The sequence below is a fragment of the Rhinolophus ferrumequinum genome, chromosome 12 (genome assembly GCF_004115265.2).
Source record: "Rhinolophus ferrumequinum isolate MPI-CBG mRhiFer1 chromosome 12, mRhiFer1_v1.p, whole genome shotgun sequence".
NCBI classification, from domain to species: Eukaryota; Metazoa; Chordata; class Mammalia; order Chiroptera; family Rhinolophidae; genus Rhinolophus; species Rhinolophus ferrumequinum.
The window spans coordinates 50,244,542-50,261,878 of NC_046295.1; the positions used below are offsets into that span (position 1 = coordinate 50,244,542).

General features: G+C 48.8%; 1 protein-coding gene across 1 annotated transcript in view; it reads right to left on the bottom strand.

Moving 5' to 3' along the window:
* B4GALT1 (beta-1,4-galactosyltransferase 1) overlaps positions 1–17,337 on the bottom strand; it is a 49,836-nt gene that overhangs the window by 9,412 nt on the left and 23,087 nt on the right. The window contains exon 2 of the mRNA XM_033123114.1: positions 13,727–13,962. Within this exon, the coding sequence (XP_032979005.1) occupies positions 13,727–13,962 (236 nt within the window). The remainder of the gene's footprint in view (positions 1–13,726; positions 13,963–17,337) is intronic.

Consider the following 17,337-nt stretch of genomic DNA (forward strand, 5'->3'; position numbering starts at 1 on the left):
CAACAGCATCAACCCTGCCATCCTTACACTTACCAGTTCATAAGCCCTTCCACACACATGCTCTCATCCTGACCGGAATCCTCGTAACAACGCCACGAGGAAACTAAGGCTACATATGGGACACAGCTGGGACTAGAACACAACTGTCATGCAGGGTGTCATGCGGGGTCTCTGGTCCTGCTCCCCGCGTAAGAACACAGAATGTGGTGAGGCCAAAAAGGAACACCCACAGAGCCATAGATAGGGGAGTCATACCACTATAGTCTCGCTGGTGGCTGGGTTGGAGACACAGGAGGCAGGAGCCACACAATCCACAACCCGCCGTCCGCTTCTCTGCCAACAAACCTCACTTGCTAACTGCAATCTGCCGTGCTAACTGCAGTCGGCCTCTGTAATCCGCAATCCACAATCCGCGCTTGTTAGCTTAGCCACGGCAGTTATATCAGCGGCCAATGGCTAACCGGTAACAGCTGATGGCCACCCACTCACACCACCTGAGCCAGTACCTTTCCACGTGAGGCCGAGCCTGGAAACCGCTCTCTGGGACTCTTCCCCACACCAACACTCCGGAATCCTCACTTTATGCTCTTTGCCAGTATCTCTTGGGATCAACAGGATCAGGGCCCCCATGGGGAAAAACATGTCCCACCAGGGCCTGCAGTGGCTACACAGTTTCAAAAGGGGGATGCCCAAAGTCCTCTCTCCAGACGCCCGAGGGGACTTGCAAACTGGTGCTCCACAAGGCTACCTGTGTGAATACAGAGCGGGAGGACAGCACCACAACCACCCCGCCTCAGGTGGGTGACTCAGGGAAACGAACCACTTAAGGAAAACAAGTACCAGGAAGCCAGACAAGCAGCGCAGAGAATACTGAATGAATTAAGGAAAGCTCTTACACAAGAGCCCCTTGTTCAGCCCTTGACAAAGCTTTCTAACCATATACGGTGAAAAGAGAACACTGACCAATGGCACACACTGTATTCTTTGGCTGTCCCACCAGTTAAGTTATCTAGAATTCTGCCTTCAGCTAATTCTGTGTAAGTCATGAGGCAAAAAGTTCAAAGTTTAGGGCCTGCATGTGAAAACTATGAAGTTGTAATTATTATTATTATTATTATTATTATCATCATCATCATCATTACAACAGTACATTGCTAATATTCACTGGGGGGATACGCTATACCAGGCACAGGATAAGTGTTTTACATGCATGGCGTGTCATTAATCATCTTCAACAACCTTGTGACAACCTTCACCCCAACCCAGATCTACTTCATTCCTCCCACACCCTTCGACCTTTCAGTGATGGGGAAAGGCCTGCACCTGGTAATTTCCATCTTGCTCCTCCAGTCCCATGAAGACCTGAAAAGAGTTATCTTTCTCTGAACATTTTTAAACACAATTCAGACCCACTGAACACTTTTCCAACGAGTGAAAGGGCAGTGTCTAAACATCACCTCTCCACACCTGTGTAGCAGAACCCCGAGGGTGGCTGCCCCACACTCCCTTCTCTTAGCACACTCCCCAATAACAGAGGCAGGGGGCTCTTACCCACAGGACCTGGTCTCCTGGCCACAACTGTTGCCTGACTGAGACTGTTAACGAAGCATTTTTTCTTTCCCAGGAACTGGAAATTTGGGGCCATAAATGGGCACCTCTGGAGCCAAGCTCCTAAAACAATGGCAGCCTGGAGGAGGAAACCAAGGAGCAGACCGGGTTCTGCCCGTTCCCATGTGTGATGCAATAGTTCCTGCGACTCAATAAGGCTCTCCAGTGTCTGGCCCACACTTAGAACCTGAACTGCACATCCCTCCTCCCATCCTTCCTCCCAGCCTGGCCTCACCTACGTGATCCTGGGAGTGGGGAATGGCAATGTACATTTTTGTAGGTGTTCGCCCCTAGGGAACACCAGATCAGCAGAATGATAAGGAAAGAATACATCCTCATCTTCCTCCCCTGGGATAACAGAAACGTCCGCTCTAGGCTTCTTTGGGTGGAATGCTGTAACACCTTGGTAACTTTCTTGACAAGAAAGGCCCTGGCAAGTCCACCAACCACCGCCAACAGCAGGTGCCATTCCTCTCAAGGGCTAGGAAGATGCCCAGCCATCATTCCTGCCCCTCCTCACTGGCACATTCATCCAGTGCACCTGCTACTTCATTCACTCAAGTAAACATTTATCAAGCACCTACTGTTGGCCAAGCTAAAATGGTATGACAGACACACGCATTTTTATCCCAGGAATGCCAGCGTTTTTATTCATTAGCTATGTGACTTTGGGCAAATCATACCTCTAGGCCTCAGTTTCCTCATTTGGTCATGGGGCAACAACAGGTAGGTTGTGTTAAAGAGACAATGCATGGAGAGGCCTGAGCACACTGCCTGGCGACAACGTCAGCTATCATCATGACAGCATAGGTTTTCCCATCCATCTTGAATACTCAGAACTTTCAAATTTCTCCCAGAGATCCAACCTGGCGATTCCTCCTCTTCTCATATTTGTGTGTGTCCTTCCCACTCAATTTCAAGATTCCTCCCCAAATCCCGCTTCTCTGATGGAGGGGGATTTCTTAAAAGGATCAAGGCTCCAGTGAGTCAGGCTTTGGCTCACATTAGAGTCTCTATACATACTAGCAGAGGAAAGAGACCTTTAGAGACGTGAAATGCTTGGGAAGTCGCACTTGGTGAATGGGATCTAGTGCACTGGAAGATGATGGTGACCCTACGAAAGGCTGAGCTTTTTAAAGCATAGGCTTCATTTTATGTTAGTAGACACAAGTTATACTTATCCCTTCCTTCTAGGACAACTGGCTCCTCCTAACAGAGGGAGAGCACAAAAGGAAAGAAGAAAGGCAAAAATGACATGGCATTTCTACAACTGGACAGGGCAGCTGTCGCACTGACCAAAGCTCACAGAGAAGCCTTTTATGACTTGGCATACAATCCTCACAGCGGGTGTATGAGTTGGTCCAGCAGAACCAATAATGGCCAGTACGGAGAAGACAGGAGCCTGGGCTTAGTCAGGCATGCTGGCCTGGTGTAGAATGAGGAGACTTGAGGTGGGAGGCCCGGCACAGGCCTGAAGGCCACGCTCCTCAGAGGAGAGAACAGAAGAAAGAAGCTACCTTCAGACATATCATGCAGCAAACCTTCTGGCAGAGCTGGGTGGCAGAGAGGCGTGTCTTTAAGAAGTATCAGATGGCTCTCAAGGGCTATTAAAACCTTTTTCTGGAGCCCTCATTTACAGTAAAGACGAGAAAGAGCAAACAGTATGTCCACTGAAAATGGACTCCTCCTACATTACTGATGGAAATGTAAAACGGTGCAGCCATCCTGGAAAGCCGTGTGGCGATTCCTCAGATAGATAAAGAGTTACCATATGACCCAGAAATTAAGTACATACCCGAGAGAAATAAAAACATATGTCCACATAAAAGCTTTTACAGTGTTCACAGCAGCATTATTCACAAAAGCTAAAAAGTGGAAACAGCACACATGTCCATCCACAGATGAATGGATAAACAAAATGTGATATATATCCATATAATGGAATATTATTCAGCAATGAAAAGGAATGAAATACAAACACATCCTACAACTTGGATGCACCTTGAAAACATTATGCTAGGTGAAAGAAGTCAGTCCAAAGGATCACATATTTGTTAGGACTCCATTTAAATGTAATGTCCAGAACAGGCACATCCACAGGCAGAAAGATTAGCGGTTGCCTAGGGCTGGGGAGAACAGAGGGATTGGGAGTTAAGAGGCGTGAGGTATCTTTATGGCATAATGACAATGTTCTAAAATTGGTCTTGTGGTGATGGATGCATAACTCTGAATATACTAAAAGCCACTGAGTTATATACTCTAAATAGGTGAATTGCATGATGTGATTATATCTCAATAAAGCCGTTACCAAAAAAAGAAAAGAGCAAGCCAGCCCCAGAGACAGAAGAGGACCAGAGGATCCTGTTTCTCCTTCTCTCATATATTTATTGAGTGTCTACCTCATACTTATCAGTAGAGATACAGAAAAGGAAAAGACATAGGCCCACTTATTAGGCGTTTTCAAGTTAAATAAGCAATTGTAGTAGATGATTAATGCTTTATGTTGGACAGCTGGGAGGGGAGAGGAGGGGAGCGGAGGGGAGGGGAGGAAAGGGGAGGGGGGAGCGGAGGTACTCAGCCAAGCACAAACGGGAAAGGTGGCGATGGAGACACTAATCTAGTCCTAGGGGATTGGAGAAGGCTTCAGAAAAGTTAGCCAAGTTTAGTGGGGAGGCCTGATAAGAGTATTCCCTAGGAGACAGCAGCATTTGTAAAGGCTGTAAGGAAAAGGGAACATTCAAGGAACTACAAGAAAGACAGAATGTGGAAGCCAGAATAAGACTTGAAGGGAGAGGTGGGCCAAATCATAGCATGGAGGGGCAGGCTGAGGACTCTGCTAAAATACTCAGGCTTTATCTTTGATTTAGGCCACAGGGAGCCTTTGAAGGTTTTAAACAAGGATTATGTTTTACACGTCAAAAAGGGCTTGTGCCCCACCCCCCAACTGAAGGCAGGGAGACCGGTTTGGAAGCTGCTGCATGATTCATGTGAGACCTGGAGACCAGGCAGTAATGGTGGGCAAGTGGAGAAGGCATGCCCTGGGGCTAAGGCAGGGCCCCCACTTCCCCACTTCATGCCGCCCCTGCTCCCTGGGCATGAGCACTGCACTTGCAAGCAGCCTTTGTGGGGCTTGTGGGACAGATATCCAAGTCTGGTCCAATCCCTAGGCAAATTCTGACTAGTTAAGCCAAGTGCAGCCTTCCCCTGATTCCAACAGGGGACAGACAACCAAGTAAGAAAAGCCATGGCTCCTGCTTGTCCAAGTTCTAATAGTCTCTAGAAGATCTGTCAAACCACCCTGCTTTCCCTGGATGTCAGGCACACATGTGCTCAGCAGCAGACGTGTCCCCAGACCATGATGGCTCGGGGACTGACCATGCCTGGTCCCCTCTCCAGCAAAAGACACAGCAGCAGTGAGGTTGGAAACATCAGCCCCAAGCCAAGACACTCGAGGAATCAGAATTTCTGTGATGGGAGAGACAATGTCACTTCTGGGCACAGGCTCTTGCCCATCACAATGCCACTCCCCTCTGTCCCAAGGCTCCCACCCCCTCAATCCTGAAGCAGTTCTGCAGTCAATGGGAATGTTTGCTGAAACACCCTCCGCATGCTTTTCTGTGCCCACTGAGACACCGAGGAGAGGCCTGGACAAAACGGGTGGTAGGAAAGCAGAGGAAGCTCTGGCTTGGCAGTCCTGCAGCAGGACCTGGGGATGGTAGACAGACAGGCTGGCTGGGAGGTGATCCCCAGAGATTGCTGGGAAGGGCCTGGGATTATACAAATGCTGAATGTGTGGAGAGCTAATAGCAATTCACCCATGATTTCACAGCAGTTGGGCCTCTGGTTTTTAACCATAATAATACGGTAGCCTGGAGCTTGGACAGGCCTTCAACAAAACCTGGATCTGAGACTTACGTTTTTCACTCCATGAGTGAAGGAAACGAATGGGCCCTTCAGGATCAGGAAGCTGACAGGTTGGTTCTCTGCTTGACAAAGTAATTCCTAACAAGAGTGAGTACATCCTTGGCCCGCGACAGACTAGAACATAGGTCAGAGGCTGTAAATTGCCTTCAGAAAGAACTGAGCTAAAAGAACAGTCCACAGGGATTCTGGGTAAGGTGAACACAGAGGAGCCATAGCGGGATGTCTGCCTGTCTCCCTGTTCCTGAGGCACTGACTTTCTGCACAAAAACACTTTAGAAAATAAAGCCTTCTCTTTCAGAAAGCAATTTGGCTGTTTATCTTAAGAACTATAAAAATGTTTAAACCTTTTCTGAACCCGTAATCCTGTATCGATAAACCTAGCCTGGGGAAACGTAAATGTGGCAGATGCAAACACAGAATAAGCTTCACACTCAAAGATGTTCATCTTGGTATTATTGACACTAGTGAGAAAGCGGAAATGACCTCCAGGCCTGCTGCAGAGGAAAGGCTAAGTTAATTACAGTAGAACTGCATGCCGAGTTACTATGAAGGCATGGAAAGTGACGATTATGAAGACTATGAAACAACATGGGAAGATGCTGATGATACAGAATTTAAGAAAGCAGCAGGATATAAAAGTCTATATACATACAGTATGAGCTCACCTGTGACTTGATTTTAAGAAGGCAAAGTCTCTTAGACCTCTACACAATGGGCGGACATTTCTAAGCAAGCCCACAGAGCTCACGGCCTTGCCTGGAAGACCACGGGACCCAGGCATGGCACACTGGCAGGATTGTTACACAGCTTCCCCCTGACCAGCAGGGCCTGGGCTCTGAGTTTGATTTGGGGGCATGTGGACATTACCAGGGTGGCAGCGGTGGTGGTGGCAGCAGTAGCAGCAGTCACAGCAGTAGTTAGGTCAACACTCCTTTCTCTCTCTGTCTCTCCCTCTCCCTCTCCCTTTCTCTCTCTCTCTCTCTCTCTCTCTCTCTCTCTCTCTCTCTCTTCTCTCTCTCTCTCTCTCTCTCTCTCGGAGGTGGAGGGTATAGAAGAGGAGGTAGGTGGAGAGTAAGAAGCAGACCACAGAGAGAATCTCCTCCTTCAGCTGGCTTTGCTACAAACAGAATTAAGTAAAGGCAAAAGGCCATCACAGGAAGGAAAAAAAAGAAAAGAGAAGGATGGATGCAAGGGGAGAGATAAGGGAAGAGGCAACTGTCAAGGCTGCAGAGCACAAAGGGCCCATTTTGACCACCCTTATTCTGGGGCAAAGGCAAATTCCTAATAAGCGGTTATTCCGTCCCCAAGTCAAGGGTGAACAGAGAAAATGGCATTTCCCAGAAGAATGTCCAGGGAGGTGATTCACCAGCCCGGTGAGTACCTTTAAGTGCTTCGACACATTCCCCAGGAGAACGGAGCAAGTCATGGACAGAGAGGGGGAAACACAAAGCAAAGGAGACATCGGATCACTGGGGCAGCGCACAAACAGTACTGGGACACTGACACTCTCAGCCCTCCCACAACTCTCCGGGGCCCCAAGCTCCAAAAGGTCCCAGTGCTCTACAGAGAGGGTGCTGCAGGACAGGATCAGCCTACCCATCCCGAGCCCCATTCCTGCACACATCAATCTGGATGCTGACAGCTCAGAGAAATGGAAGGCAGGGGTGGAGGATGGTAAACAGAGATGAATGGTCAAGATAGAAACCAAACCCATGGGGGCCACAGGCCCAGGCAGCTGTCCTCAGTAATGGGATGGACTCAGGAGTCGGCTTCACCCCAGTTCATCTGGGCCTCATTTAGGAACCAGCTGGCTGGCCCAGCGACAGAGATAAACTGCTGAGGTCTGGTGACAGATGCTCTTCCTCACGAGGGTCCAAAGGGTTCCCTCCAAACCTGCCCACACTTGGTCCCAGACAAGCAGCCTGGAACCACCTCACAACAGTGCAAAGATGAAAAGGAAGAGGGACAAAATTCCAAAGCCAGACAAAACCAGGTGCCCCCTCTGCTGCCCCCACACCCCAGCCCTTCAGGCCAGGGTTTAGCTGTTAGCATAATTGGGCAAGTCTCCCAGAGGGTTCTGAGGCTGTTACTCCAAAGCTACGCCCCTCCCCAGCCCGTGACGCAGTGGGACTCAAGCATTGCCAAGTGGATGTGGAGCTATTTGTTCCCCAGTAACGGAACTGAATGCTCAAAGAATAAACATGGAAAGGTGAGGCGTCACCTTAGGCTTCAGGTGATCTCTGTCCAATCCCAGCCTCACCGCCCAGTCATCATGGGACCCAAGCAAGCTATATCCCTTCATGAGCCTTCCCTCGGCAGGAACCATGAGAATAACCATTTGCCTCACTGGAGGGTGCTTAGGGTCAAACTTCAAAGTGAGACCATGAATGATGTTCAGTCCAAAGGACCAGAACCACAAAGAAGTTAAATGACTATCAATAACCACAGAGTTAAAGGAGGTTCTCTGCATTCTTCCTGAAAAGGGAGGCCAGCCCAAGGGCTGCGTCCCAGGCAGCCTGCTCTGGTTAGCAAGGAGCAGGAAACCAGGGAAGGGCCGGGCAGGTTCTGACCTGGCCTGACTGGGAAAAAGAGGCGTCACTGCCAAGAGGCACAGCTCTTGTCAGAGAACAGGGAGCAAGGGGTCCTGAGAGTGGGTGTCAGTACATAGGCAGGAGTTACAGGGAACAGCTTTGTGCCCCAAACTCCAAATGAGCACTGGAATGTGCATGGAGCTGTGTGGTCGGGGAGACAAACGCAGTCAGACTTGGGGGACTGGGAGTCCAGGGGCCACCAGCTGGGGTGAGCACACACACGGGCAAGCACCCCTCATCCCTCCCTAGGAAGCGCTAAGTGGCCTGGGAGTATCAAGGAGAGAGGAGTCAGCTCCACCCAGGGCTTCACAGAGCTAATGAGGTTGGGGGGCCTTGAATGGACAGCGAGTGGGAGGGGAAGGCAGGCACGCAGGGCAGAGGGGACAGCATAAGCAAAGGCACCAGGCAGGAGCACAGGGAATGTCTGGGTCAAGATGGCGATGCCAGCAGGGCTGTGACACAAAGGGTGTGACGGAGGCCTGAGAAGGAAATGGGTGGAGGTAGGTCAGGGCTGGACTGCAGAGGGTCCTGGGTGCTGAGCTCAATGCTTCAGGCGCTTCAGACCCTTGCCTGGGGGTCTGAAGGTCTTGGCAGATCAGAGGTGCCAGAGGACACATAAACGAAATTGGAGAGAACAGTCCTAGGCGCTGGCTCCAGGGCAAAGATCTGCCATGGTGATTACAAACCCACCTGGCCAGGTGGGCCTGTATTCCTCACCTGTGTGGTAACTTTTATGATGGTTAATTCAACCAACATCCTGTATTTCGTAATTAGGGCTAGTGTTGTTAAATGGCAATCTATGTTCCGGTTACCTTGGGTGGTTTTAAGAGCTTCCTTTCCTGATTAAAGTACGAGGAAATGCCATATGCACCCTTGCATCTGCGATGTTATCTTGATGTTGACCTCTGCACGAAGGTCCCAGTGCTGAACCTCAGGTACGACATGGTGCCTCAGAGCAGCACCCTTGGCTCCAAGAGGCTGGATGTGTCAAAACCCTAGCAGGATTCTCCAAGACTGGTGGGCTAGGACCTGAGGACAAACAGCCATGCTTGTTCTCCATCTCAACCGGGAAACCAGCACCCAACCGCACTAACATGAGATGTAAGTTGTTACGGTGATTGGAGGGGCCTAAACCAAAATGGGGGAGTTAATAGCTTCATGTGGACAGAGGTAGGAGCCACAAAGTCCCGTGAAAGCTCACCCGTGTGTGTGTGGCGCTTGAGACACCACCGTACTTTGAAGGAGCTCGTTGGCTTGACACGGTCCCTACATCCCCTGAGATTCTGTCACCTGATGGTTTTCTCTTTTATGTCATTATCCCCTATCCTGTGACCCCAGGGAGGCCACACACACAAGAAGGAGAGTCTCGATGTTGGTACTGAGTCACTGAATGAGGATGAAGCAAGAGGCAGGGAGAGCAGTCAGAATTTATGACCACAGTACTGGGCAGAGGGAACAGGCAGGAAGAATGGCGGTGGGGTACGGCAGTGAGAAGAAACTCAAATCAGAGCAATAGCAGCTCCTGTGTATTGAGGGTTCATCACGTGCCAGGTGCTTCACAGCGCCACGCCATAGGTGCTAAAATCTTGTCCTCCCACCAATGAGGAGACTGAGGAACTCAACTGAATGTAAAGTGAAGAACTCAAGCCTAAGGTCACTAGCTGGGAAGTGGCCAAGTCAGAACCCACGCAGTCTGAGCTGGAGCTCACGCCAATCACTGGACAGCGGCTCTGAGAAACACTCTAGGGGAAGGAGAGCTACTGCCCATGCAGGGAGGGAGAGGGCTCTGGAGTCAGGAACAGGGGTTTGAGCTACAGCTCTACTGTTATTTAGGTGACTTTCTACTTCCCCTCTCTGAGCCTCAGTTTCTTCACTCGTGAAATAGTGCAGATGTTGTCACACTATCTGGCCTCAGGGGTCCAGGCAAATCCCAGCAAAGACTGAAGGGGAAGTTAAAGGATAGAGATGGCGACATGGCCCCTCTTCAAGTAACGTAGCACCACTGTGACCCACTGTAGATGGAGGGTTGTGTAGCATTTTAATGGGGCAAAAAGAGGTTCTGTTCTTAAAAACTTGTTTGAAAACCCCTGGACTAGATGTCTCAGAGTCCCCCCCTATTTTAAGAATTCTTTCTCTCTAATCTTAAATGGGGTGGGGGGTGGGGGGTGGGTGACTGCGACAGGGAGGCACTGAGAGACTCTAACGAACCTCTTCTCTCAGCACAAAGGTCAAAGCCAGATGCCATAAACTCCCTTTCTGCCTCTAAAATTACTATAAAACAGAGGACACGGGAGGTTTCTAAGTTGTAAATGGGGGAATAAAGGAAACGTTTCTCCTTTGGCCTCTTTTTTAAAAGGTTTCAGTTTCCTATCATCACTGTATTACGTGTTCTTTACAGCTATGACACAGGTAATATTCTTTACAGGTAAACTAGGGCAGAATTCAAGTTCCTTCCTAGAAATGGTCATCTGGACGTCAGCCTGTATTTTCCCAGACAAATAACCAGAGTGGAGTTGAAGCAGAAGAAATAAAATTAGCTGGACGACCGGGAGATAAAGAGGAAAGATTCTCCAAGATTCTCCTAAGGTGAAAAGCTAATCCTTGCAAGAGAAGGAAAAGATGAAGAGGCAAAAAGACGTGGATGAGGGAGGGAGGAGATGATACCGACAAAGCCAGAGGGGAAAAAAAAGACATCAATATGTTTGAAAAACTAGAAATAAAATATTTCCAATGCTAAACAGCAAGTAGGAAAGACAGGAGGGAGGGAGAATGGGGGAGTCTCAGCATCCCAGAGAAAGTAAGGAGGTGGAGGGGGGCTGCCTGCTTTCCCCAAAATGTGATCCAAAAAACATTCATTACTTGAGATGGTTCTTGGAAAACAGTTCTCCAGTCAAACAGGCTCGGGAGACACCGTGTGCTGAGCACTTCTGGAGGCTGTCACGTACTCTGGTACCTGAAGGCTCTGCAGGAATGGGACCTGCTTCACACTGTTCAGGCCAACATTCCTCAAATGCGTTTGGCCTCATCTCCATTTTGGAAAGCACACTTTGGAGAGAAGCCCCGGTTTAGGCAGAGTCTAGTATTAGCCAGCTCGGCGGTGCCACTGGTCCATGCTGGCTTGCTTAGCGTTTCTGCCAGCTTGGACTGGGGCAGGCAGGAGTATATAGCTGGTATAGGACATTTGGAAATCCGTTGTTTGAAACCTGAGGATTATCTATATAAATTATGTCATAGGAATTTAAGATGGTGGCTGAATTTTACTGGTCCAATATTTGTTTTGACTTTATAATCGAACAGGGAAGTCTTACATTCACCTAAAATATACTATACATGTGGGATGCCAAAAAAATGTAGACACGTGACTTGTATTCATCTTTTGTCATCGGTATATATTATTACAATTTTAATACAGTTTCCTTTCTTAAAATATGTATGCATTTCTTTGGCACCCTCTGTATGTACACACACACACACACACACACACACACACACACACACATACACACCACACTAGCATCTTCCCCTGTAGTCTTCTTTGACCATAGGTAGTCACCTAAATTTAAAAGTCTGCATCATCACTAACTCTCCTTCGCCTTCTTTACCCAAGTATACGTTACAGTGTATACTTAGATGCCATCCAGACCACAAATATCCATCTTCTGCTCAGGAAGACTTGTGGGAGACCGTCAGATGTCTTGATGAATGAGATCTGACAACATTGTGACTAAATGTATCACTCATCTACTGGTGCTGTAACTGTTACAGAGCGAAAGGAGATGCAGCCGGGGCAAGGATTGTTCTTAGCAATCCCTACTGGCTCCGGGTGGTGCTGTCTCCCTCTCCCAGGCACTCACTGCCATTGCTTTAATAACGGGCTCCGGACTCTGGCCATGATCAGTACATGCTCATCGGCATCAGACAAGCGTTCTTTGATAACAGGGCTTTTCTTAAACAAATACTTGTAGGATTGAAGTGGCCTGGGCATTTACCTGTTCTCTCTTACATTCTCCAATATTCTTAGAAGGTGACCCACAACTGTCTTGCTCACAGATTTTCTGTCCCTGCTTCACTTGGCCAAGCTTGGACTCAAACAGCCCCAAGGGGTTTGCCCGCCAGCTGCCCTCCCAACCTTGGGCTCAGTTCCCCCGTAACGGCGCTGTTCTGCTCTTTCCTGCCTGACAGACTCAGCTCCCACACCTGGCCCTCTCCTTTGACTTCTGCTATTTTTATACCCAAAGTTTATCTAGATCTCCAGGAGCCTGCAAGGCTCATGTCTACCTTTCAGTTCCTGTTCACTGGCCCCCAGCTGAGATGCCCATGTCTCCCTCCAGCCCTTAGAACCTAGTTTGTATCCTAGGTCTTCCAGGTCCTCATTCTCTCCTTTCTGAACTTCCAGAGCATCTGGCAGCCTCCCTCCAGTCATACGCTATTTGGAATTGTTAACAAACTATTCCCTGGAAGGGCTCCACTTGCTATGAGTGGGGAGGGAGGCTTCGGGGCAAGTAGAACTGGGACCTTACATCTTTTTAACATCTCCCCGCAGCAGATGGTACAGCACTATGCACGGCAGTCCTCAGAAATGCGTGATGGACACACCGCTGCAGATACCAGTTTTCCTTATGGTCCAAGGGAAGGCACACAAAGTCCCTCACTTTGATGGAAGCTGTCAACTACCTACAATCTTTCTGCCTCAAGCAGAAATGAAAGGGACACTGGGACTTTTAGAAATGGGCATACTCTGTCTCTTCTGATGAATTTCAATGAAATTTGGTATATAGATAAGATCGACGTGTTATTGTACCAAGGAGGTTACAGTCTAAAGATATGAATTTAAGTATTCAGAATAAACTTGAAATATCAAAGTTATACTCTTGGAAAAATAATAATGCTTCTCAGACTGGAAATAAGCAAAGACATTTCAGCAGTGCTGCCTCTTAGGTGAATCAGATTCTCCAGGTCATGGTGCTGGAGGCTGACATGTCTTCAACATTAGTTTCTTAAGCAGCACTAAGCCCAACACACACGTGGCTCAGACAGTGAGCTCTCTTCCCTCAGACTCAGCCCAGTCACGGGATGCTCAGCCGCCCACAAATCAGACTTCCCCAGACATTTAGCTGGAGCCTGGCATCCAGGCCTGAACTAAGGGTGTTGTCTCCTGTGGGTACCCCAGAAAACGTCGTTAGACCAAATAACTTTGAAGTTGCCTAAGAGTCGGACGTCTAAATGGGTGTTTTTATTTTTTAAAAGGAAAATACACAGCTACCCAAAGACAGGAAAATCAGTGCTTTATTTTGGGAAGAATTAGGGTTGTCATTTTTCTGTCAATTTTGTTGGAAGGCTGCTTCCAAAGAACAAAACAAACAAACAAACAAACAAACAAAACACCTCACCGATTTTCCTTGCCCAAGAGAATTAATAGCAACAAGCAGGCAAGTTATATGGCATTGAGCTCACCTACACGTTTAAGATGAGGAGGATGGCAGTCAAGGGGTTGTGAAACGCCAGATGTCTAGGAAATCCCTTCCTGTCCTTCGCCCCCATCATTACTCACACATTGGCGTACACACACATTCCCTCCCTCACTCCATCTTCCCAGACATCACCTGGTTGATAACATAGACGCCGTAGTCCAACTGCTGACGTTGCAGGATTGGGTGCAAGTAATACAGCCAGTACTTTAGGTGTTCCTGCCGGTTTCGGAACGGAATAATGATGGCCACCTTGTGAGGAGAGATGCAGTCCTTGGGGGCGTGGCGACCTCCCACCTTCACCTCAGGGTTCTGTTTCGCCAGAAGTGTCAAGTCCACAGGCACGTTAAACTCGATCAGCATGGGGCCGACTAGAGAGGTGGAGGGAAGGAGAAGTTAGCAGGCCACAGGACTCGCGGCTTTACAGGTGGTGTCAGATGGCCAGGCCGCAGGAGACAGCTCCTCCTAAGAGGCAGTGTGGCCGTGGAAAAAGGCACTCACACCCAGCATTAGTGTGACCAACCATCCCAGGACACTCGTCAGTACCATGCAAGCCTAGGAAGCACTGACCTATCCAAGACACCCCCCTCAGACTGTGTTTCTCAACTGTAGAAGGGAAATGGGGTAATTCCTGCTATGACTTCCTGACAGGCTGTTGTGAGGATCAGAGAGCATGGATGAGAAAGCACTTTCTCAATTGGTAGTTACAAAATAGTCATGGGGATGTAAAGTACACAGCCTAGGAAATATAGTCAATAATATTGTAAAAACGATGTATGGTGCCCAGTGGGTACTAGACTTATCAAGGGGGTTACTTCATTAGTTATATAAATGTCTAACCACTATGCTGTACACCTGAAACTAATATAAAATAATATTGGATGTCAACTGTAACTGAAAAAATATATATATGATGTGGGGGAAAAAGAATTTTTAAAGAGAAAGCACTTTCTCAGAAATCCTGAGGTTGCCACCACACCCCTTTGGATAGGTTCTCTCTGAATCTAGCCAGGTTAGGGAAAGGGGTGTATGTGTGTGTGTTTTCAGTGTCGGGAACATCAGAAAGTAGCAAAAAGTGGCATAACTAATAATCCATGTCTCATGGGTTGACGCACGGATGAAACAAACTCCATGGGGAGGGACTGGAGGAAATGAGACCCCCAGAGGAGACTCAGGGGAAAATGAGAGGAAAAAAACAGTTGGAAAGAACATCAAAGAAGAATGCTTAGCAGAAGGGATGAAGAAATAACAAAGGGGATGAAGAAGGTAGGAAAAGTCAGGAATGACTGCAAAGTTTCTGGCCTGGAAGAACATGGCTCTAGATGAGAGAAATAAGTTAGTAAGACAGCTCTTTGGCTTAGAAGAAAAACTGATGAGACATGGATTTTGATTTAGTGGCAAGTCAGGAGCAGAAGGAAAAGCAAAGGTCAAGATCCAGATACAGGCATGGAAATCTTTGTCTCCTAAGTAGAAACAGGTGGAGCTAAGAGAGGGCCGCACTCCTCGAGGCTGGGACTGCTCCTCCTGCAGCACACATGGTGAGGGCAGAAAGATGAATGGCCCAGGGACACACAGGGAATTGGGGACAAAGTCATGACTCGAACCCAGGCCCCCAGTATTCCCTGTAGGACAGATTTTCTCCAAGTGGGTTCCAGGGAACACTAATCCCAGCAAGATGCTCGGTGGAAGAATATGTTCCCTGGTCAAATAATGGGGGGAAACTTGTCTGCTAAATCCTGTTTCTGGAAAGTTATGACATACACCAAAGGCTCTGAGAAGTGCAGTCAAGAAACTTCTTTCTCTGTACTCAACCCCCCATTCCCCAAACTTAACTTGGCCATAGAACCATTTTATCAGTGGACACACTTTAGGAATTGTTACTCTAGAGTAACCAGCTTCACCTGTGAAGCAAACTAGCCCCAAAAGCAAAGCAAGGAACCTACAGAACAGAGGTGAGAACACTGACCACAAATGCAGAACAAGTTCACCTGAAACTTGCTGGTGAGAACCAACCAAGGCCCAGTCAGTCACCCTGTTTGTTTATCAATACGTGGCTCTCCAAGCAGCCCTGTCCCCAGGGATCACTCACCCTCTGAAACAAGACAGCCGGAGAGAAGTGAGCCTGTCCGCAGGTGCACACTCACCATCTCCTCCGCTCCCTCCCCAGCCCCCGCCAGTACTCTTCACACCTTCCCTCCCTCCCGCACTGACCCAGTTCCATCATCATGGGACCTGTTCCCATTTATTTCATTCTGAGATACAGCTCTGATCATTACTTTCCTGCTAAAAACCTCCAACGGCTCTAGGGCTGTGTAGCCTTGGACAAGGTAAAGCCAAACCTCTTAGCTTAGTAACAAGGCCCTTCAGTCTCAGCTCTCCCTCCCTCCCCATTCTTATAAACTATGCCTACGTCCATACTTTTCCCTTTGCTAGAAATGCCCTTCCCTCTTTCCTCTAACAGCAAACTTTTGCATTGAAAGATGGGCCAGCATCTTAAAAGCAAAGCAGCAAACTGGCCTCCTCCTTTTCCTTTCTCCATTACCAGAGTTCAGACAGCAGATCCCCTGGGGCAGGAAGGGGATCCTCAGAGCTCCAGAAACCTGGGTCCCTCCCTGGCCATTCACTGCTCTCTCTGAAGGGACAGGGCCCTCACAGATCAGTCCCTCATAAGACTGCTGCTTACTCAGCTCCAACCTGCCAGGGTGCTCTCAGGTGAGCAGGCTTTACGTTCTAGAACTAAGTAAGGGGTCGCCCTGGACCAGTTTTTCCCAAACTTACCAGCATTCTTGCCTGAGGCAATCTGTAAAAATGTAGAATCTCAGGCCCCTCCCCTAGAGAGCCTGACTTGGCAGATCTTGGGAAGGACCTAAGTGGATAGTAATTAACAGGAGCCTAGGAGATTCTGTTTGGGCAAGTTGGGCAATGGGGAGCTGAACCTCCCATCTTTACAAGTCTTGGGGCTCTCAGGCAATGAGGGTCCTCAGAGTCTCCTACAACTCACACCTCATGGAGGCAGCCCTTCCCCACAAGGCCCGCTAGGCCTGGGCTGCTCAACCCCCCAGCCCCGTGGCAAAGCCTTCTGGGAAGCCCTGCTGCACAGTGTACTTGTGAAAAACACATAAGATCTTTCACTGGGCTTGTCTCACTTCAGAGGGCCCCATGACATCTGCAAACCCCCAGCCCCACCCCTCCTTTGGTTTTCAAGATACTGCTAAACAAAACCCCATTTTCGGGAACCCAAGAGGCATCTGGACTGTCATTTCTACCAACCTGCTCATACCTTTTGAAACCAGCCCAGAATACAGGAATTCATGTTAGGTCTGCCTAGCCTCTTGGAGCAGACACCTGCAGGCTGGAAAGCATTAGTTTTGCCCCTTCAGGAGTTCCAGAACGGTGGTCCCGGGGTAGTTTCTTGGACAGGAAAGAGGATGCCTGGGCCCTGGCTTGGCTCCACCAGTGACTCGCTGGGTGACCTTTAGGCACGTACCATCTGCTCTCAGGATACCGGGTTTCCATTTGTAAATTACAGGGATTGGAACTCAACCTGCCCCACACAATCTCTTACCCACCACCACCCCCAGTAGCTCCCCCAAGGGCTCCACGTAGAGCTTTATGTCTGAACAGCCGCCTCTCACTCTCCTGCTCCTCTCTGCACCCCTCTCACAACCACCATCATGTCGCCAACACATTGAGAGCACCCTGACCCCCAGAACCTGCCCTCCCTGCCCAATCTGGCAACTCTTTCC